This window comes from Acipenser ruthenus, chromosome 6 (genome assembly GCF_902713425.1).
Source record: "Acipenser ruthenus chromosome 6, fAciRut3.2 maternal haplotype, whole genome shotgun sequence".
NCBI classification, from domain to species: Eukaryota; Metazoa; Chordata; class Actinopteri; order Acipenseriformes; family Acipenseridae; genus Acipenser; species Acipenser ruthenus.
In genome coordinates, this window is record NC_081194.1 from 19,127,162 (window position 1) to 19,151,051 (window position 23,890).

The 23,890-nt window shown below is 37.3% G+C and overlaps 2 protein-coding genes across 5 annotated transcripts in view; one reads left to right on the plus strand and one right to left on the minus strand.

The window, feature by feature from the left end:
• Positions 1-1,243: 1,243 nt before the first annotated feature.
• On the minus strand, positions 1,244-12,030 carry LOC117410839 (syntaxin-11). 4 transcript variants are annotated; one of them, XM_059025176.1, is made up of 2 exons: positions 5,736-5,758; positions 1,244-4,749 (listed from the first exon to the last, which is right to left on the minus strand). In XM_059025176.1, the coding sequence occupies exon 2, from the start codon at positions 4,742-4,744 to the stop codon at positions 3,875-3,877; it is 870 nt and encodes a 289-aa protein (XP_058881159.1). In that variant the 5' UTR covers positions 4,745-4,749; positions 5,736-5,758; the 3' UTR covers positions 1,244-3,874. The 4 variants fall into 4 exon arrangements, with proteins under 4 accessions (XP_058881159.1, XP_033873614.1, XP_058881158.1 ...); XM_034017723.3 differs by lacking the exon at positions 5,736-5,758 and adding an exon at positions 11,819-12,030 and having other exon boundaries at positions 1,245-4,749; XM_059025175.1 differs by lacking the exon at positions 5,736-5,758 and adding an exon at positions 4,898-5,669 and having other exon boundaries at positions 1,245-4,749.
• Positions 12,031-22,738: 10,708 nt separating this feature from the next.
• Positions 22,739-23,890, plus strand: part of mthfd1l (methylenetetrahydrofolate dehydrogenase (NADP+ dependent) 1 like) — a 93,131-nt gene continuing 91,979 nt past the window's right edge. Inside the window, exon 1 of the mRNA XM_034017271.3 lies at positions 22,739-23,031. Coding sequence (XP_033873162.3) covers positions 22,811-23,031 — 221 coding nt within the window. The 5' untranslated portion in view covers positions 22,739-22,810. The remainder of the gene's footprint in view (positions 23,032-23,890) is intronic.

Sequence of the window (23,890 nt, forward strand, 5' to 3'; positions counted from 1 at the left end):
ATAATGAATTAAAAAAAAAAAAAGTGGCAGGTAATGACCTTCAAATGTTGGGTCCATAAATCTAATTTGAACTGTGTTTGCATTTGGTATCAGTCCCCCTAATTTAGAGGTTTTGAAAAAGTGTACGTTATGCGATGATGACATCATAATAGGAAACAATATCTCTGTGTTTCTCCTATTATGGCAAGACAAGTGGCCTATTTCAGAGTACAGCAGATTGGAAAGTCCAGAATTTACATAAGAAGCATCCTCTCTTTTTTATTTTTTTTAAAGACGTTTTAGCCTCAGGGCTAGGGCTATCTTTATTGTTTAAAGAAAACTCTGTTCTCTTATTCCTTTGAATAGTTCACAAGGTTGTTTTTCTTGATATGTAACTCCTGTTCCATCTCAGAAATGTTTCAGGTGATAAACTTCCTGTGACAGCTTTGGGAGGCAAATGTGACATAACCCGTTTACCAGCTTGGCATCCCCATGGGATTTAACTTCAAGTCTAATACAAGTCCTGCAGACTCCCTTCTTATTAAAACTACACCTGAGGGAGGGGATCAAGACCCCACTGGTATAAACAACAGCTGTTTTTTTTTAGTTTATTTTTAACCACATTCTACAATAACAGGGAATCTCCCTGGATTGCATCAGCCATGTATATATTGGGGTAATCTGAGGATAACCACATAGTCAAGGTAATCCTGGTTGATTCACAATGATGTAAAAGGCTGTAGCTGTCGCTTATCCCGGCGATGTGCAGGTCGATCTAATCGACGCCAAAGTCAAAGGCAAATATACCCTCAAATGCCCAGTAAAGGAAACCTGAAAGTCTGAGGAATTTAACAAATGCTATAAATTCATCTTAAGGTAAATATCACATTGTCCAACTCACTGTCTGTAAGGGAATGTGAAACTGGTCATACTTTCTCTTTAGTAAAAAGGGGTTGATCAAAGTCTTTCAGCTTGCACCTCTCTTTGAATGTTGTGCCCATACTGCATGTGAGGCCTGCATAGTGAAGGGAAGTAAGATTTATGGAATTATTCATTATCTGTAATCCCTGAAATTTAAATCTTGACAATAGTTCCTTAAAAGGTATATATATAGTAGCATTCCTGGTTCCCGCAGGCAGGCACATCACACTGGGCGAGACAATCCACACACAGGCGAGGCAAGGGCGCGAACCCAGGACCTCTCACACTGAAGCATAGCTCCGATACCGCTGTACAAAACAGCTAGCTCCCTTGCAAGGAGCGTGTGATTACGTCACATACCAGCCCTACTGCTGCCTTCCTCGTGCATGCTACAATATATATGTTTTGCCAAATCAACGATTATTATAAACGTTTATTTTTTAAATAATTTATTGTTTTTTTCGATCTTTATTTTTCAGTTCAAGCAGAGCATGTGTGAAATCGACCTTTATGCTTAACCCGGCCCCCCCGACTTTTAATGTCTTTGAGAAACGTCTCATTTAGAGAAACCCCTCTGTCATATTCAACATGCAACAAAACCATGGTTACCAACATTCTAATTGAAATAACGTAACGTTTGGTCACAGCAGAGCTATAGCTTGTAAAGCTAAAGTTCCTACACAAATAAACCGTAGAAAATGCAGCATATAAAGTGTATTACACAGACTTTTATAGCATACATTTACAAGTAAAAATAATATGCACAGAACAAAATATTAGATAGTCAAACAGAACTAACTTGCACTTATTATTCTGAGCTCCGCCCCTCTCCTGCTTATCATATATAAATTTATTTCAGTCGAACTCATTTTTGGGGAATTTGACGTTTTACGAGCTTTACCGATTACAATCAAAACGTAGCAAGCCTAGTTATAACAGACTCCAATGGACATTGGAAATCAGTATAAACGAAGTACGTTGTAAACACAATTAGAAATGCTGTATGTAACTGCGAACATAAGTACCTTAAATATTTACTCTGTGTAGACATGTCAAATGTTAAAAAATGTTTGTTGTCCCCGTCAGATACATAAATACTGGTAAATTCACATACGGGCAAGATGTAATAAGTAGTACCATTTTACGAATGTATATTTTTGCTAAACGTAATTAAAATTGTATGTGTTATACATTTCAACTGTACTGTGCCAACAAAAATATAGAATTAAATAGCAACTGTTTTTCCTGCCTGACGTCACAAACGCCACCGTGACTGTCATATTTGTGCAAAATATCTACCTCTGGAACAGGAAAACTGTACGTATTAAACAATACTGTATGTATTAAACTGTACGTATCAAAACAGTACTGTATGTATTAAACTGTATGTATTAAACACAATTAAACTGCAACAAACTCTCTCTCACATACACATACACTGCTAGAGTTTTCTCTATTACCTTCTGTCACACATAAGAGCAATACAAACTGCTTCTGTTTAAAATGTAGTTTTTTTTTTTTGATTTACTTAAAGAGTTTGAGTCTGGGACTGGAGCAATCCAGTAATATTCAAAATGATTGAGATTATAGCTACAGTCCCAACCTCCTTGGTGAATCATCGTTAAGGTTATATAGGACAATCTAACATGATCCATCCTACTAGCATAGCAACATACACTGCTTCCCTGCTGCTTCATAAGCACAATGTCTGTAGTACTGTCGATCAAAGACATTGGCTGTCAGCAGTATCTTCTGACACTGCATCAGATGACAGGAACAGATTGTTAAAATGATTCCACGTGGATTCTGGCTGAATTCTATGGGTGTAGGTTTAACTTGCTCACTGTCATTTGAAGAATCAATATTGTGCAATATTACACATCAAGGTGTAGCTGTGGGAGGAGCTGGGAATTAACACATAATTCCCTTAATTTTAACAAATACAAAGTGCGTGGGCAAATACATTTGAAATTTTATTAAATTACATTCAGATGTGGATGTATTTTTTTCAGGGTCTGGGATTATCATAAAACCTTGTAAACATTCTACTTAACATGATTGCATATTTACAAAATTATCATTAAAATGTATTAAACAAGTGAAAGTCACAGAGAAATGTGTCCTTTGAACTTTTTTTCTATCACTGTGCCATGCTTCAGCTGGATATGGATTTCCTTATTTTACTGTTTTGTCACAAGTAAGTTCATCTTCTAATATCTACTACTGTTTACTGTCTTGTTAACTTTATGCTGATTTTGTTAGTCTAAAAAGTGATTAGCTTTAAGTTTAAGAAAGCACAGTATTAAAAAAAAAAAACAGGACGTTTTTAAATGTTAATGTGTTTCATGCTGTAGAGACTCCCTGTAGTTAGAAGTCCATCTGGATGTCAAAACACCGAGCCCCTACATTTGCCACTATTATTGGCACGAGTCCCGCTATGTACAGTACAGTAAATAATTGGATATTATTAAATATTACCTCTGAATGACTCAAATGAATCCACTTACATGGCATGGAAAAGCAGGTGAACATTTTTTAGAGCTCACAACTCAACAGTTCCTGTTGTTGGAAACCACAGCAAAAAGGTGGTAGCCTGCAGTAACTACAGACAAAATAAGAGCTTTAACAGGTTCCTTTGTATCTTTTATTGTAGAAATAAGTTGCAAACAAGCAAGTGCACTTGACTGTATTATCATTCAGATGTTGTTTGTAGTTAATATGTATCCATATTATTAACACATTTACAGACTTCCTGTTGCTCCCTTGTCAATACCACTGCACAGAACCACCAAACAATTTACATACTTGTGATACAGGTTTCCCTTTTTATAGGACGTTGCAGGTCTTAAGCGTCTTTGGGGTGTAGGGACTACAGAGCAATAGAAATTCTCTGTCATGCACCAGTTTGATAAAAGTCACCACTGGATAGGGGGGCACCCTCATATAGAAAAAAAAGAATCCACAGCACATTCACTCACTGGCAACAAGGGAAACAGCAGCAGAATAATTTCTTGCAAGGGTTATTTCTCTTGTACTCCACAGCTTTCTTGATCTGAATCTTGGCCTCTCCCACGTAATTCGCGGTTTCCAATACATTCGTCTCAATGTTGTCCAGCATGTCTCCTTGCTCCTCCACCAACAAGGCCATCTGCAGGAACAAGTCGTGAACATCCCTGATGCGGCTCTCCAGCTCCAGCAGCTCTTTGTGCCGGTTCTCAATTTCGTTAAGGGCTGAGCGGGCCGCCTTGCCATCGGTCAGCAGGTTTCCAGAGAAGACGTCCCACTTGCCATTCTCGATCATCTCCTCGATTTGTTCCCCCGAGATATCCTTGCCCATGATCTCCAGCTGCCTCTGGATGCGGGTCTTGCAGTTCTCCCGTTGTAGCATCTCGGCCTCGTTGTATTCAAACATAGCATCGCGGAAACCGTGTGACAGGGACAGGTGCTGGGCCCGCACTATGCGTGACAGAGCAGAGTTGACACCATACTTGGCCTCCATATCCTTACTGAAGGCTTCCATCTTCTGCAGCCGCTTGTAGATGCCTTCCCCCCTGGTCTTGATGTCCCGGGCAATGGCGCTGGAGTCTCGCTTGATACTGCTGATGCGCCGCATAGAAGTCAGGAAACGGGTGTTCTGCTTACCCAGCCTTTTAATGTCCACCCTGAGCATCTCGTTCTCACGGCGCACTGCCTGCACCTCTTTATACACTTCTTCCATGATGTGGTCCTCATCGAAGACAATGGCCTCTTGTACCAACTCCACATTATCGTCCACTTCATCAGGACTTTTCTCCTGAGAGGAGTTCTTGGAGAATTCCAACAGATCACTTAATCGGTCTTTCATTTTTCCTGCAATAGAAGACGGTAGAGATGTTACATTTTACCCCCCAAAATAACACAGCTTTCTCAAATTGCCCATGTGCTAATCTGGGATTTAGGGTTATAAATGGATCTTATTGTAAACCCAAAAGAGTGTACACCCTTTCTATGATCATACCTGTGGCCTTCAGGGAGGCATTTTAATGTTCTGATGCGATGACTTTTTAAGATGATTGTAAAATCAAAATGCACAGAGCTATAATTTATTGGCAGAGCTATATCAAATACTATGCTCAGATCTTGTTCTTGTGTGTTTTCTGTAAAACATTATTTGTAAACAAAACACACACCAGTGCACTGGCTGTAGAGGCTGGCCTTAAACACATTGTGCACAACAAAAGCTTGGGCTGGTTTCAAAGAGACAATTAAATGCATGGTTCATTTTCTGAAAAAATAACCATGACAAAACAAGATGGCGAACAGTCTAAACGGCCAGTCATAAAATACTCTGTTCTCTACATAATCTTAATAATACTTAACACAAAATAACCGGGATTATTTCCTTAATGCTATAAATACCAAAACGAGGAAGTGATTTTTAAATCAAAGCTGTGTTTTGTGCTGTGGATGCTGTCTAACTGGCCACCAAAAACTAATGTTTAGCTCTTCTGGTAGAAAAAAACCCAACTTTGAACTTTTAATTTACAAGAAACAAGCTGCAGTGCAGTTTCACATTAAACCTTAAAGTATATCACAGGCAACGGACAGAGAATAAATAAATTTGTATGTGTACAGCAGATTAACGCCCCCTTACAAATGTGATGAGTATACATTTCTATATAATTATATCGATCTTCAATATGCAAATTATGAGATGCAGGCGGTGCGGATTTCCCAGAGCCCACATTTTATGAAGATTTCAAAGTCCCCTTAAACTCAGTTTCAGTACGAATAAGTATTCCCCCCCCCAAATAATTCTACCCGGTTGTGGAGGTTATTTTATCAGGATAATCTACCTTTAAATGTATTTGCTATTTAATGTTCTTCTGAATAACATACTGCAATTAATCAATACACGTGACAAAAACACATTAAAACACTCTTTTGAGATCATGCGAGAAACCACTGCAGGTGCTAACGATTTGACAGTGTTACCTAATTAAATCCTACATCTTATTTCGAACTTTAATAAAAAAAAAAATAAAAAAAAGAAAAATACCTTATTTCATGGACTGTACATTGATCAGCAGAACATATTTATAACAATCTGTGCCGAAGACAAACTCCACAACTCATCCTCAATTGTTCCCATACCTACAACTTCAATCTCATAAGCACTAGTAATTGACGTACGATATGGGCAGGGACTTTCCTTCCTAATAAGAGGGGTATCGCTGCAGAACGCAGACTCGCACAGCATAGCTCTCACAGGCAGCTCACAGGGTAGTGCTGCGTGCGCAACCCGTAATAAACGTCATCGTAAAACGCCACAGCACGATCACATGAGGCATTAATGGTTTAAATAATAAAGTAGCTTGCTGACTCAAAGAAATAAATGGCAAGATCTGCTTCTGTGGAACCCCTTGTGCAGTGCGTTGCTAGAAGAGACCTCAGGATCTTATTATTCAAAAGGGTCAATAAAGTTTTGTAACATTTTGTACTCCCATATGTTTCAATTCTCATGGAGTGGTGATTTATTTGTGAAAATTTAATTACGGGTATAATTTATTCAGTTGAAAATGATTAAATATATACATATGTCTGCAATAATTTATGTATTGGTCACTGGGAGATTTGTGTGTACACCACCGACATATGAAGGTTAATTATTTTAGTGTTACCGAGTTAAGTTCTTACCGGGACATGTTTTCTAGCCTAACGTTAATAATTCTAATACAAATTATGAATGGATTAATACATAATTAGGCCACCTCAGTGCAAGATTATGTGCTAATGTCACCTGCATTTAAAAAGCGCAGCATCAACAAACCCCCCTGTAACAACTATCTCCCTTAATAAAGTGACTGATTAATAAAGAAAATATAAATTACAGATACTCAGTTAACTAGCTAAATGTACAAAGACCAAAGGTTTGTTGTTGTTCTATTGTAGGACAGGGGCTGAAGTATAAAAATATTACAGTATTTAGCTAACATTGACTTTGGAGTTGCGTTGCTGTTGACGAAATTATTTAGTCTGCTTTTTATTTACCTCTATATTATGATCACGTTGACGGTGAATGAAGCACACACTTGCACAGTTTGGATGACGTAAATTACATGCGAGCTCCCTGCGAGAGCTACACTGTGCGAGCCTTCGTCCTGCAGCGATATACACTTAACAGCGCCCTGCTGGTAAACTGTGGGTGGAGTCATGTATTTTAAACCGAGCTGTTAGATCTGAGTTCTGCACCTTGAGTAAAAATTATTTCAATATATTGTAGTCGACAACTTTTACTTATGATGTCAGTATTGGAGATACTGAAACTGTCAGCTATTACTGCCAATAAGAATATAAACTGTTATGTTGATTGCTACAAAATAAAATTGACTGGCTCATTCAATGCTATATTCACTTTCTTCCGTCTTTCTCACGGAGAAAAGCGAAGTGAAAAATATTTCTGATTTCTGAGAAATGTACAAGCTTATTCATCCAAGCGCGTGAACATCATCATTTTATCTTCTTAACATCTGCTTTGACCTGAAATACCGCAAAGGCATCTTGTCTACTATAAGATTCTGAAACACGGTTTTCCAATTGGTTGTCATTTACGTTATTATGATACACAAGTTTGCATGATAAGCTTTTGGTCCATTATGCATTTCATATTTATTTATTTATTTTGATAGGATTAAAAAAATTGGTAATGTTACAAAGAAGAGCAGTGATTTGTATTTTAAAATGGATAAAAAGTGTTGATCACTAATGTGTTCCTATCTAGTATTCCACCACCTGGTCTAAAAATCAGACACTTTGCAATCGACTTTTTAGTTCGCCTGCTTTAGCCTTTTTGTCCAGACTGTCATAGAGTCTTATTACCAAGCTACAGCGATTCATTGTGTATTCTTGTGAATTACTGCACATCTAATTAAAGTGTAAGCACATTCCATAGTTTATACAAATTCCTTGTATTGAAATTTTACTATGAGGTTTAGTACTGCCATAGTTTAGATACATAATCCAGGGGCGTTTTTTAAGACGTTTATGAAAACCAATAACGGCATGCCAGTCCCTCCACGCAATTTTGTCTGTAAAATACAAAATACCAGGGAGAGAGCCCAATTTAATCATTTTAACAGCAGTCTTATAAAAGAGCAAGGGTAACTTGTCCATCTTATCCTTTTTTTTTGACAGCTTATTTCTCTCAATCTGTTCTAAATGTTTACATTGCTTTGCGTGTGTGTGTTTGATTTTTCAGTGTCTCGTCATTCTATATATATATGGCTCCCTTGAGAAAAATATGTACAACATATCGAAACGTTGGGCAGCTGGCTCTTTGAGCTAATATATATATATATATATATATATATATATATATATATATATATATATATATATTTTGATTTTGTTGTGGGTATAGTTGCCACATTTGCTGTGGCTGATCTGAATCGTTTTTCCATTATTGGTACAGTTTTAAAATGTTCTTATGTTACTTGTATGGCATGATGTTTGGATATCATAATTCACATTCAGTTCCTTATTTGATTCACCAATATGTTTGCTATTTTAAAACTCTAATGGTTGGTTTCACAGACCCTGATCAGTTCTAATCGTGCAATGCTTTACCCAAGGTTACATTAGTTACACCAACATTAGTGCTAATCAGAGTCTGTGAAACCAGCTATAAGGGTTTATGGTTACAGTTAACAAGGACGTATAGAGTGACTCTGGGCCACAGTTATCAAGGTCTCATTCTCTCCAAAGTGCAATTGCAAACTTGCCTGACCCTTGGTACCTTGATTAAAATGCTCGCTTGGGGTGGGAGATCTACTGGTAAGCAACAATCTTGGGAAATCTGGTTTTACCAAAGGTAAAGTAGTCCAAGATTAGTCTGTCTCATCCACCAGATTATTTGATTATGATCAGTTAATTCAATTCAATAACACATACTGTGATGATGTTAGCCTTGCAAAATGTCACAAAGCTGGCAGAGCAAGTTAGATGTGTATATGGGCACACATTGATCTTGCAATGTTATTGGACTGTTTTTTACTCACAGATTGATATCAGACTCTGAAGAATGTAGAACTGTTTCACTTCTCACGAATGTACAATTATCAGAAATTCCTGTTGCTAAAATATTGTATTGATTATATGTTACATACATTATAAATGTTATTGGTATTAATGTGTGAGACTAAGGAGTTTGTTTTGTGACACTGCATCATAGGATCCTGATTTTGAATCTCAGCTTCCCTACATTTAGACTCTGTATCTTACTAACTAACTACCGAATAAAAAAAGTGGCATCTAAACTGGGATAATGGGATCAGCCCAACAGTTTATTATTAAACTTGTAGGACAATTTTTCCGAAAGGAAAAAAACAATGTTAAATTCCTACAATACTTGTTACATGACATTAATACCTTTTCGCCTTACAGACAAAATAGAGAACATTTTGCAACTGAAGTATTATAGTTGCTCTGCACCGTACCTCTTAACTAACACAAACCTTTTAATTGGCGAGGGGTCTATTGCGAAACATATTCAATACTAGCGGTGTTTCTAAGGCATGTAATTTAACACTGCTAAGATGTAAATCCTTTGTCTGATTCACACTGTGTAAAAGGTGTTTTGAAATCAGAACAAATAAAACAGAATTCAACTAACAGGGAGGGAATAGAGAGGTTCCTGGCCTGAGACATGCATCATCAGGCAAAACTTACATGTAGTAGTAAATACATTATTGATAGTTCACCTGTGTTGGATTCCTACGCCATGTTCAATATATTTTTTTGAAATGTACTGCCTGGGTCCGTGCTCCCAGTGGATATTAGTCCACAACCCAAACATCCCAGACACCCACAATCGTGATTTGTGCATGAGAGAGGCCCAGGACAGAGGAGAAGGGGGGTTCACGTCAGGATTGAAGTGCGCTTGAGGAACTGTGAGGGAAAAGCTGGCATGCTACCAACGGGCCTGATGGTAAAATGCACAAGCAGCTTAAATTCAGTTTCTAGTAAGTGGTACCCTGCTTCAACCCAGTTCACAACTAGATGAGACTGAGGCAGATGGATGTCAAGTGCTTTGACCAGGATCAAACAGGGAGTTACAGTAGTGGTTAACTTGGATTTGAACCCAGCCCTTTGTTGTAACCATATCGCAATTGCACTGTACTAAACTGTTACTTCCTGTTCTATAATATAACTGTTTTTATTTATTTATTTATTTTTTATAATATCAAAGTTCAGTTTTGTTTCTGTGTTATTTTTCCATAATGATCACCATGGACACCTTTTCACATATTAGAAATACATTTCCAGAAATTGTTGAAAGTCCAAATATCTGTTACTAAACATGTGGGCTTAAATATTGTCATATGCTTTTTTTCTAAAAGCTGCAAGAAAAAGCATGTAATAAGAAGTAAAATAGTACACAGTAATATTATTACTGTAAATGCAAGAAAGCAGAAGCATGGCAAATTAAACATGTTTAGACAGAGAATTTTCCATTGTCTAATAAAATGTGTTGCAATATGCTGCTTGTGCTTCTGACTCAAAATCATGAGCAATGAGTAACACCCAATGAAAATCCACTCATACTGACAGCAGTCCAAAGCATTAACATGGATTTTAAACCACCATTTCAAAAGACCTGACAATGATACTTAGAAAACCTAGAAAATATATTTTCACTGAGATTTTAATTGTACACTAAAGTGACCTAAAAGAATTGACCCATACACAATCCCCATTAGCCGTGCCTGTACCTGTATAGCATAGTTCTTTCATGAGTTCTGCCTGTGGTATTAATTTGAAGCTTTGTAACATCAGTGCTCAATCAATGTAAACAGAGGACTAGGGTAAATGCTTTGTCAACATGGCCTATTCAATGCAAAATACTTCATAATAAAAGGTCAGCAGTCAAAACTTTATACTTCCACTCAGTTATCTAAATCATGATTATCCAGAGTTCTGGGCTATCAAACAAATGTCACGTCTCCGTATGCATTAAAAGCACAGTCTGTGCAACCCTGATTATCCAAGATACCTGAATTGTAAAACAAAATGTGTGCACTCAAGGAAGTTTGGATAATTACTGTACAGCTGCAGTTGAGGCAATCATTCAAGAATCGTTGAATATAGGTCTATCCGATTTCTAACAAACTCTTAAGGGTTTATTGAACTTTAAATCAATTCACAAACCTCACGATTCCCTTTTAATAACCAAGCATTTTGTGATTTCTCTGTCAACTTTCAACTTAATAACACCGTACTGTGAAGTGCGTGGCTGAAATACGATATCTTGTTTGAACTTGAATTGTGCAGTGCCGTGCACACCCTTGCTGTCCATCACCAGGCAACACAATATTAACAACACGGAACTGGGTTGTTGTTTTATAAAATGACAGCAAGAGAAGTAAGTCTGTTACATTTCAAATGGCTTCGCCTCATTAATTTCAAAGTCCAAAAAACGTATTTGTAAAACACAACTCACTTCTACATTTCATGGCTAAAGAATAAAAAAGTGACAACTCAAAATGAGTTCTGGAGAAGCTTAGTAAAGCAGCTCCTCCCTGTGTGTTCTTTGTAGAATCTTTATAGTCCCCAAAAGGCTTTCTCTGGGATCTTAGACATGTTTAACTTATCACAGAGCAAGCACCAGAAGGTTCCATAGAATGGTTTCAATGTAAAACCAAGTGTTTAAACTATAACTATTGGCGTTACAATATATTTACAGAGCTTATCAAGTGTGTAAGAGGAGATAAGTCCTCTGTGTGGGTAAAACCCAAGACAAAGTTTACGTTGTTACACTACAGTTAGACCATATCAGTATACAGTATGTGCCCTGTAGCTATAGCTATTACAACAAGTTTTTGTATTTCATTTTTTTATGGTCTTGGATTTAAAACTGAAGAACACTCAGCTGGTATATTACCTTTAACAGCAGTTGTAAATCCCCAGCAAGGCTAAATATGGACCTAATCTCCAAGAAGATTTTGGTTATAACCTCCTTCCAGTTGGTTCACTAACCATGGATGTGAAACATCAAATCAGGAAACTTTGCTTGAGTAAGGCATTGCATCATTATCAGTTCGAAGTGTTACAGTTTTTCCCGTTTCTAATGAAAAGAGCAATACTATGAAAGGAACAGAAAAATGATGATGTTATTAGATCTCAGCTGACTCACATGTGTCAATTTTGTTTTGAAGCAACACTGCATACCGTCTGGTACTGTAGGTCATTTGCAGGCAGGGGAAAAAATTGTTTGTGTGAAAGGAAATGAAAGCATCGGTCTAAGGTTTCCTTTGTAAAGCTGTGGGCAGGCCTCTGTCACTGACTGTGCAACATGCAGTCTCTGTGAACAAGACAGTAAAGACCATGAACATGCATGCCAACTGTACCACAGCTGTAACATAATCAAATAAAAGTCTTATTACTTTGTGTTTTTTAAGTGTAAATGTTCACAGAAGATTGGTGTGGAAAAGTAGTCCATTAAAGGTGTAAGCCCAAGTTAAAAAATCTTATTTCTCATTAGCACTTATCATTTCATGTATTGTGCCACCACACTGTACATCCACTTGCACTAAGTATTGGGAAACCACCTAGAATCCTATTTGCAAGTGAGTGTTGTTCCACTGTTGCTCAGGTAGTGAGTCATATATATTACGGTAAGAATGAATTGGCTTCAGACAAAAATAAATTCTGGAAAACCTTAATACAATGACAATTGTAAGGATGATGTTATGATTAGAGGAAATAAAATATTTTGAAAGCCCTGATTATTACCCCTTTTAGGTCTGACCTGGCAATGAGTGACATATCATTTCCATTTTAAAATGGAATGATATCTTCCAAACTTTTTAATTTTTATTTTAAAGGCTTTTAAGGATTCTTAAATTGTTTCTTATTAAAAGTGTAACACAGCCTTATTCCAGAAACCTTGACTTTCAAGTTTTACTTTGTTTAATGGCTGTTTTTTTTTTAGTGTTAAACATTCTCTAAAGAGTTCTTCATTACAAAACTAAGGATTGCTTACATATTCTGATGTATTCGTTTTAGCCTGTTATTTCAGGACCATAACTTTACCGCTATTATGACTTTTACCTGCTAACCCTCATTTTTATCAGAAAGGAGTTGCGTGCAGGAACAAAAGTATTCCAAATTTAACACCACGTAGCGTGCAGTCACTCTTCATAAATTCATATAGCTCTGCCCAAGTTGAACTTTAAAAGCACCAAAATCATAAAGTTGAGGCTTGCAAGTCTATCAGGCTCTACTGCATTCTAAGCACACAGTTTTAACAAATTGTGAAACTGGAAAAAAGGTCAAATGTCCCAGCTGTGTGAAGGGTCACAGCACTTTAAACTGCAGCTTACTGCCGCTGGATCTCCTTCCTGTCTGTTCAGCCGTGGCCATGACGCTATCCTCCCAAAGGTGATATTAGATGAAATCTGTAAACAACCAACCTAAAGGTGAAAGACTTCACATCCCATTATCAATCCAGTCCAGAGAGCCATCCAGCCCTTCACCTATGAGTTTATGAAACTGTTGTTATTACCTTGAGAATAAAGGGTCCAAACATACTGAGCATCAAAAGAAACGTATCACTTATATTTGAGCATCAAAAGAAACGTATCACTTATATTTGAGCATCAAAAGAAACTTATCACTTATATTTGGATAAATTTCACTAGATATGATGGAAAAATGACAAACTCTGTTTTAGAGCAGGTGCAGTGAATTTTTATTGTGCTGATTAACAACTGACATCACGAAGATGCTGCAAAATGATCTGTCGATCTTGGGTAGGTGTTGTGACTCTTGGTCTCCCAGTTTGTGACATTGACAGAGTGTGTCTGGTTGTACCATCTCACCAGGTTTGAAATTGCTGGCTGTGAGCACCCAAGACGGCGAGCCACAGTATGCATATGCTGCCCTAGTCCAACCTCCAACATGACGATTGCACGAAGGCGCTGCTCTCTTGACAAAAGTGGTATATTATTTTTTTTCTGTGATTTTCTTTTATTGCTTTTATTCAGCTTGCAATTCAGCAGCTGAATTCACTATATATCCAGTGTCCAATCAACTGTCTCACTAATTAGGTGATTAAGTGCATATGCTTCAGTGATAGTCACTCAAGCGTGTCATGGTCAAGGATGAATGATCGAGTGATTAAAAAGAAACCAAAAATATTTAGTCAATGTCCATCATTTATATACCTTATTGTTTTTCGAAGATAAATGTGTTATAATAGTGATAAGTTTCTTTTGATGCTCTGTATATTTATTGTACATAGATTTTAAATCAAGAAATATATCCTTTAAATTTGGAAACCATCTACAGTTACTTAAACCGAAACAGCAAAACACAACTACGAGGCACTTAGAAGAGAATGTGTACATATATAAGGTCTGGTATAGGAAAGCAATATGAATGCATTTGTAACAATCTGTTTTGAACAGAGAGGTGAAGTCATGCTGCCAGACTTGTTCAGCAAACCATCTTATCATCAGACAAATCTGCAATGGAAAAAAATATTTGGAATAAAGGATACCTTACATTGAGCAACTGTCAAATATAATACAGTATAACCTCCTTCGTCCAAAGTATCCTTTTAAGACAAGACGTTAAATTGAACACACAATGTTTTGTTAAAACGGGCTGATTTTATGCTTTACCACCCTGTAACTGGAGGTTAGTTGACTCAGGGCTGTGGGTATAATGGGCAGAGGCTGGACACAAGCTGGTGACCTCCCTCTTCCTAGGTAAATGTATTAATCACTTTATATCCCCCTGGATCAGTGTTTGCTGGAGCTTTGTCTCGTACCACATTGCATCAGTCGTAAACATCATAACAATCATAACAATCCTAAACAGTGTTGATTATTAACCCCTGAACAAAAGTGTTTTTGTCAAGCTTATGTCCTTATACATCACACAACTCAATACTGTTACAGTATGTGTGTGTGTACTTTATCACAGATGAGTGAGGACAGTCGACCCCTTTACATCTAATCAGATACACAACCACAGGTTAATTTGTGTCACAGATCCGGTACCTTGTTTGCATGACATGCGAAAATTATACAGTTTGCATATGATGAACTAAACTAAAAAAAAAATAAATAATAACTCTATATACATAACATGCACAATAAAACTGCTTTCCTGTTCCATTAATTGAATGACAAAAGCACACTGTAAAGATATGTTTAGCAGGAAGAGACGTCTAGGAGTAAGAATTACTATTTTTTATTACAACCGGCAAAAACAACGGCAAAAAAATAAATTGCTCTTAACAACAACAGTGTCGTTGCTCCTGTTCATCTGATCCGTTAGCCCGTCACTGGCATTTTTCAGACCTGAAGATTATTAAAACATGGCTAGGCAAAGATCAGCATGCAGCTACTGACACCAACAATAAGGTACAAAACCCCAATCCATAAACCAAAAAGAACTTGAAACATACGGTATGCTGTATGGAAGCGACTGTAAAACAAGGGCAGTATAGGTCTATAAACAAAAACACTATCCCTCTTCCTCATTAAAAGATGCTGTAACCTTTTGTTTACAAACAATAATGTAACAGTTTTGTTCTGAGGAGAATACTCTAAAACAAACAAGTAATCCACTGTAATACTGAGGTGCACCAACATGAACCAAGAAGGACTGCAACCCTTAATAAGACTGTGACCTGGGGAATATAGCTTTGTCAGATGTAAAATAAATAAATAAATAAATCCTAGTAAAGACTACAGTATATTTAATTTGATAGTTACTGATAGATACAAAGAACAATTCTCCAACTGATTTCATCTCACTAAACAATGTACTGCATATGTGCTGTTCATACGAATATTCAGTAGAGTGCTATTTAAATGCTTAAGAAACATTTGAGCTGTTCACAGTTTGCAGCACAATGTTGCCAGGTTTCCAACCACATTTTCACAGCTTCCTCTATGCAGTCTTTGTGTGATGTAGTTCAGGGGAATGAAAAAAAAAAATAACAGCAACAAATGTACAAATTAATTGGAACAATTAAAATACATCAAAATCTATGCATTCTAAATAAATGTAAATGAATTACACATTTTCTATGTAGGGCTGGTCATTTTACAGTAGTACACACGTAGGGGCTGGTCATTTAGGTATAGAGTCAGCTGCAATCGTTTACCAAGGGGTCATGCAGGATAGCATAAAGGGGCCGGAGAATCATACATCTTTTCCTTGGTTTTTGGTTTCGAAATAGACCCGGAAGGACCCGTGCACTGTGTATTAAGAGTATCGTGAGTGTTTGTTTTGTTTGTCTTGTCTATAATTGTTACTTGTGTGTTTATAGACGGCTAACACGTTCATGAGCTGTCGTTAAGAGCCGGCACTGAACCCAGAACAGCACTGCACTATTTGTCACTCTTTAAACTGTATCACCCACCACGAGCACTACAGCACGCACCCAGGACTGGTGACTGTGGTTGTATATTGTGGGAAAGATACTGTGTTTATTGTTTAGGGCTACAATCCCTGTTACTGTTCTCTGTGTTTTACGCATCGCTGTGTATAACAGGAGTTTATTATTTGGTCACCAGACCTAGATTATAACAAAAATAAAATAACTATTTTCCATACCGGATTACACATCTCTGTCTGTTTATTCCTGCACTGCATCACCTCTGCACCTGTTCATAATCAGCAACCACTTTACCACAGTGCTCTATTGGGACATGGAAAGAAAAAGGCACAGGCTCATGATGAAGGATGCAGACACATTTCAGGCCATGGCAACACTGGGAGACACCACCAAGCTAGGTGATGGTGAAAAAGCTGCTGCAACACATTGTTATTTTGGTTCTACCCTGGTCTACCTGCTGTCTTTTTGAGTCACCGGTTCATATAATATACATTATGTATTCTATTGTACCACTTATTAGTGTCAACATGTTCTGTATTTGAAAAAGGATTCTGAATTATCATCTGACAGACATTTGTAGATTTGCGTTATTGCTGGCTTGTCTCTACACACATTAATAAGTATCAGTTGTTTGTGATATTTCTTCACATACCTGTGACATGTAAAGCAATTGTGAAGCATATATTGTTCAGTTTTATGAACTTAAGAAGTTGTACAATAATTTCACTGGAACATTACATCACTGATTATGCATATTAAAATGATCCCAGAAGTGATGTCTTTCATCGTCAGATCACAAACAGTGAACTGTAAACTAATCAGGGGTTGGAACACTTGTCTATATGTAAATGTATGTGATATTTTGCCTTTAAAGAAGTAGTACATGCAAATGTGATTTTAAAAAGTTATATAAGTGTGCGCAGGCTGGTGCAGGGGGTAGGGCTATTACATTGCAGATTTCTCAGCTCGCACAAGTTTTCTGAGGTGGTATCATCCAGATTCTTTATCCTGAGACCCAGGGCTTCATTTTAAACTATGTTGACAAATGTTGTGCTGCCGGTTTGGGTACCTCAAAAATCTTGTGGGGTCTGCTGCTGGACTATTATCCAATGCCAAGTCCATATACCATCATGAATTGGAGGGGAATGGCAGATGTAAAACAACTTTTAATTGAATAATTTATTACACAAACTATTTTCTTTAAATTCATTGGTTCTCATTTCATTTTCAACTATCTAATTGGCCAAATTAGTACGTGTAGTATTAGAATTACAACACATACTAAAGTCAAATGAGAACATGTAGTAAATATTTGAAACACGTACTAAATAACGCGTTTTTTGACCCCGATGGCCTTCCATAAATTTCTGCTGTTAAACTTCCCACATGACACAAACTTTCCTCCTGTGTGTGATAATGAGTGTGGGTGGGTCAGGTGAATAGTCCAGAACCAATAAGAAACTATCATCAATGAAAAAAAAAATTAAACAAGTCTAATTTAATGTTGCTGGCACTATATGAGGAATCTAGCGCCATAGTGACAAATTTGCACCCCTGCTTATGTACGTTTACAGAAGTCCAGCTTGGTTGTAAAAGTGGGCACAGAAGAGTTTTATAAAAATAATCATTAGCCACTAGAAGGCACTAAAGAACAACATAAATTTATGTAGTACTACTGCATGCCTAAAATACATTTGCAAGTGCACTGAAACAGGATTGGCCAGCAAAAACTGTTAAAAAACTAAAAAAGTGCTTGTCCAAATTGCATTACACATAGCACACATTCCAAACATTCTAAATGAATCTTAATTACAGCGCTGACCTCCAATATATTTTATTTTGGAAACATTCTAGTGATGTTAATAAATTAATCAAGCCTAGTGGACAATTCACAAGGAATTTAGAAGAAAACAGAAGATTCCAACGCTTTTTAGATCAACCTTGCGGCATGAAAGGTGCTCTATAAATAAAAATTATTATTATTATATTATTAATATTATATTATTAAGTCACTTTTGCTGATCTAGCCTATACTACTCATATCTATGGGCAACTAGAATTGAAGTGCAGCTCCTAAACTTAGGTGTATGGACTTTAACACAGACTTAGAACAAAGAAATAAAAACAGTACTTGATTAATTGCAATAAGAATCAGAAAGAAAGATTGCAAACATAAAAAGGAAGGGGGGAATTGTAAAAAAAAGTAATTGATTAGAACCAACTAACTCTTTAAACATTTCCTTGTGTTGAAACCAGGCTGCATGTCTCATCTCTGGAATTATCTGATTACGGCACCAAGAAACATCCACAACCTCAAACACGCAATCCCAAATTTATAAAGGCATCAGCCGAAAAGTCTGCTTAACAAACGTACTTAAATGCATACAGTCTGCAATTACTGTTTGAAGCCAGTGCTTCATAGAGTAGAGCCTGTTTTACTCAGTTATTTAAGGAAACCTGACCTTGCTTTAATTAATTCAATCTGATGCTATGAAACTAATTAAATTATCCCACATCAGTACCAAGGGAATGCATGGTTCCTAATTTTACACTTTATTCAACTTGCTTCCTCTTTCAGAAAAATAGATCTGGACACCCATTGACAGGAAAACACATGCTCAGGGCATGACCAGGAACTGGCCCTGTATGAAACTATGTAACATGGTCATTCTGGGCTTAAATAAATTATTCAGATGATTAAACTTGATACATGTATTAGCAACTGGAAGGACCTAGAGTGCTTTAAATGAAAGGCTTTTGCTAAAATACATTTTTTCTCTCAGATCAATCTCAGTCAAAACTGAAATCTGTAGTCTTAAAACACATACTGAGACCTTTGACAAATTGAATGGCAATATACTAATTTTCTTTCCATTGGTTTCATCTCTAGTTAACATCAGAAAATAATATAATCCAGTGAGGTCCACCAAAGAGGTGATGCTGTTTAGATCTGCCACTGTTTAGGTCATTAACATGTTGTCATTATCTCTAATATCAGCTGAACAAGTTTAGCTAATTTATGAAAGATGTAGAGATAGGTGGGCTTCTCTTTCTAATATGCACACAAAGCTGTGTAGACATTCATAATGGAAAAGACTGTTTATATCTGAGCCCTTCATTATTAGAGTTCCTGTGGTGTTAATCAACATCATCACAATGACGTGTATGGAACCTCCTGACCTCCATATCAACACAGAAAACAGAATGATCCAAGGTTAACTCTTGTAAAGAACTGCTCTAAATGGGATGGGGTGCATGTCATGTGAAGTATGAAGATCGAAGATCATCAGTAACCGGGGGGGGGGGGGGGGTCACCAATAATGGCATTAGCCCCAAAACATGTGAAACTATCTAGCAATTATTATTTTTGGGAGGTTTTCCATCAGCCACTTTTGCTTCAAGATACAGCTGAGGGATATGCACCTTGCTCTACTTTGTCTGAATTGCTTCTTTTATATTAAAAAGATACGTTTCCTGTGTAAACGGTATCTAATTATTAAGTTTAACAAATTAACTAGATAGTAGATAGGGTATACTGCTTTAACAACTTTGTTTAGAAAATATTATATGCAAAGTACCGTATGTTAAAGTGACGTGGTCTTGAAATCAAAATGCGATAACAGTTACGTTTATTAGAATAAAGTACGGTGGACTACTGTTTTCTTTTTTTCTGCTGGTTGGTGGAGAAAATGCACTTTGAATTGTGGCAAAACATTAAGGAGATATGAAAAGTGTTGTCAGTCAAAATAGAATACCGTAATACCCATTTTTTTGATCACTAGCCGCCACTGTATACATATATACATACATACATACATACATACATACAAACTACCTATCAGGGATGCATATTGGACCGCAAAAACCCGTCCGATATCCGGTTCAGCCCTGTACCGCGGTACGTACCGTACCGCCATTGGCGAGTCAAAAAAATCGGATTGGACTTCAACATCAAAGGTCCATACCGGTTTTTCTCTACTGAAGTGGTCAGCAAGGCCGTAAATCCCAGATCTGGCTCCCAAAGCTGATTAATGGCTCAGGACTCTGTTTATCTGTCTAAAAAGACGCTTCAGGTGTCTGTAACACTGCCCGTATTGTAACCAATTCAGTACCCGTTCAGAAATCTGTATCCCCCGGCGCATTGCGCATGAGTAAAAGGAGATCGTCCCATTTTTGCTCGTGTCTGAGGTGAAATACGAGTGATGTGCACGTGCAGCAGTTGTCGGCTGCATTTTGCAATCATTTACTAACTTTTTCGACAGGACGGCATAATTTCTTTGTGATGTGTTAATCAGTTATAGTTTGTTTTAATTAAAAACGTCTTTGACATGCGCAGCTAAAACAATCTTTAAATAATTAATTCTTAATTTATTAACTATGCAACCTACCTGTTTATAAACGATTGTGCCGATCTCAAAGTAAGAACATAAGAACATAAGAAAGTTTACAAACGAGAGGAGGCCATTCAGCCCATCTTGCTTGTTTGGTTGTTAGTAGCTTATTGATCCCATAATCTCATCAAGCAGCTTCTTGAAGGATCCCAGGGCGTCAGCTTCAACAACATTACTGGGGAGTTGGTTCCAGACCCTCACAATTCTCTGGGTAAAAAAGTGCCTCCTATTTTCTGTTCTGAATGCCCCTTTATCTAATCTCCATTTGTGACCCCTGGTCCTTGTTTCTTTTTTCAGGTCAAAAAAGTCCCCTGGGTCGACATTGTCTATACCTTTTAGGATTTTGAATGCTTGAATCAGATCACTGCGTAGTCTTCTTTGTTCAAGACTAAATAGATTCAATTATTTTAGCCTGTCTGCATCCGACATGCCATTTAAACCCAGGATAATTCTGGTCGCTCTTCTTTGCACTCTTTCTAGGGCAGCAATATCCTTTTTGTAACGAGGTGACCAGAACTGAACACAATATTCTAGGTGAGGTCTTACTAATGCATTGTAAAGTTTTAACATTACTTCCCTTGATTTAAATTCAACACTTCTCACAATATAGCCGAGCATCTTGTTGGCCTTTTTTTATAGCTTCCCCACATTGTCTAGATGAAGACATTTCTGAGTCAACATAAACTCCTAGGTCTTTTTCATAGTTCCCTTCTTCAATTTCAGTATCTCCCATATGATATTTATAATGCACATTTTTATTGCCTGCATGCAATACTTTACACTTTTCTCTATTAAATGTAATTTGCCATGTGTCTGCCCAGTTCTGAATGCTGTCTAGATCATTTTGAATGACCTTAGTCATAAGTAAAGTAAATGATAACGAAGGTTTTCACGGATGTTGTTGCTCTGTGGTTTGTGCTGTTATACTGGAATAATATATTTGTTCAAAAATGACCCGTTATATGTACTGATGCAAATATTTAAGGAGGCTGTGTGGTCCAGAGGTTAAAGAAAAGGGCGTGTAACCAGGAGGTCCCCGGTTCAAATCCTACCTCAGCCTCATTGTGTGACCCTGAGCAAGTCACTTAACCTCCTTGTGCTCCGTCTTTCGGGTGAGACGTAATTGTAAGTGACTCTGCAGCTGATGCATAGTTCACACACCCTAGTCTCTGTAAGTCGCCTTGGATAAAGGCGTCTGCTAAATAAACAAATAATATTTACTTCACTCTTTACACTACGCCCGTTGTTTTCGGTGGGCCGGCGCAGCGGTGGTTACGCGCATATTACTCAGGTGCCTACCTGGCTTGTTTAAAAGTACAGACTAGGGGCTTTCCAATGACGTATTCAGTTTGTGTATGCGGTAAGTTGTCCTTACAAAGGCTCCACCAAATGTTCCTGTCAGGACACTATACTCTGATTGGTTATCATATTATTGTTAATAAAATAATGAATAATCCTCTCCCAACATCGAAACCCTAAACCTAAGGTCAGTATCCTATACTGCAGCCATTACACATCTAAAGTAGTTCATGTTTGACAGTGAATAAGCGTTTTTGTTACTTTAAAAAAAAAAAACGACCAGAGGTGCAGACTTCCTCAGTTGTTCTGACAGGAACATTTCGTGGTACCTTTGCAGGCACTACATGCGGGTACTCCTAGCCGGAAATACGATCGCCTGAAGTTTAGACCCTCATCATGTGACAGAGTTCACATCTTAGGTTTCGTTTTGAGTCCATTGCTCTTATCAGACATTGTTACAGGCAAATAAATAAATAAATAAAAAAAGTTACATTCATTAATATATATATATATATATATATATATATATATATATATATATACACACACACACACACACACACTCACACTTAGAAGATGGATATTAGCTGAATTAAAACAAGATATTTACTTGTTCTAATAATCGGTAAAGAACAGTGTCGAGGTAAAAACAAATTCCATTATTCTTTTAAGTACCGTAATTGTACGTTACTATATTTGTGAAAATGATAGGCATACAACTTTGTAACATTTTAAAATTAAGTCCCTCGCGCGTGCGCGTTCCTGTGCAGTCTCTGTCCCACCACACGCTAGTTTGCTTCACTTCAACATCCTTGTTAGTTTAGTAACCATGTTGAGGTTGTCTGTGATTCGTGGTGTTTGCCGGAGTTTCTCGGCCCGTTCCGTTAGCAGGTCCAGATTTGGAGTGAGGATTCTGAGGTGTGACAGAGAACCGGTGCCGCCCGGTAGCTGTAATTGGACCTCTACTAGGGATGGAAGTAGCAGTAGCAGCATCCAGGTTGGCAAGCACCCAAACAGAACCAGGAGTCTCGGAGCAAAATATGCTATCAGGTATACAAATTAGAAATAATTTGAAGACGAAAAAGTTTACATTTTATGTATTGAGCTGTATTTATAATGGGCTGGTAGTACAAACCAGGTCAAAATGTCTTTATTTCCACATTAGCAAGGGTAAATAAATGCAAATTGTACCGGTAAAACTGCACTTCCTACATGTTGGAAATGTTTTTTTTTCTTTCTAGATAGCGGTACATTGTTTCTAGTTTGTTTAAAAAAACGTAGAACTTGATCGATTACGCTCTGGCAAATCATTGTATCATATTTGGATAAGGCTGGCATTCGCCCAAGTTTCCACGTGTAGACTGGAAGCGTGCTCTGATGCAGACGAGTTGCGTTTTCTTTACTACGGCTTTGTTTTCTGTTTATTCTGTATCGGCGTGAGCACGCTGAGGTGGAAGAGCGGGACATTTTCATTTGATTCTTAACATAAAATATCTGTGTGGCAGAGTATGGAATTTATATTTTCCAATATATCTAAATAGCATTTTTTTTTGCGTGGTTTAAAACATGCAAAAAAAACCCTCCCAATTATTTTGAGGTAGTCAGGGCTCTGGTACAGTTCCCAGTATTCATAGCAGTTCTGTTTGTGTCTGGTCTGCACTAAAGTTGCTGTTGCCTTCCTGCTTTGGTCGCATTCATCAGATGTGTGACTGAATAGTTGAGGGGAAAAAAAGTCTCTCATTGCATAGTAGTTTGAGCCATTACATTTTTTTTTAGGTTTTATTCCTTAATTACAATTTTAAAGTATTTTACCTGAGTTTCAATTCTGCTTTTACAGTTTAGGTGAGACCTTGCGAAAAGTGGTCAGTGCCTTTAATTTTTAACCACTTGGATATAAAAATTTATGAAT

Bases quoted from the DNA above. Each gene is read 5' to 3' on its own strand.
- LOC117410839 (XM_059025176.1), bottom strand. From the start codon at position 4,744: ATGAAAGACCGATTAAGTGATCTGTTGGAATTCTCCAAGAACTCCTCT.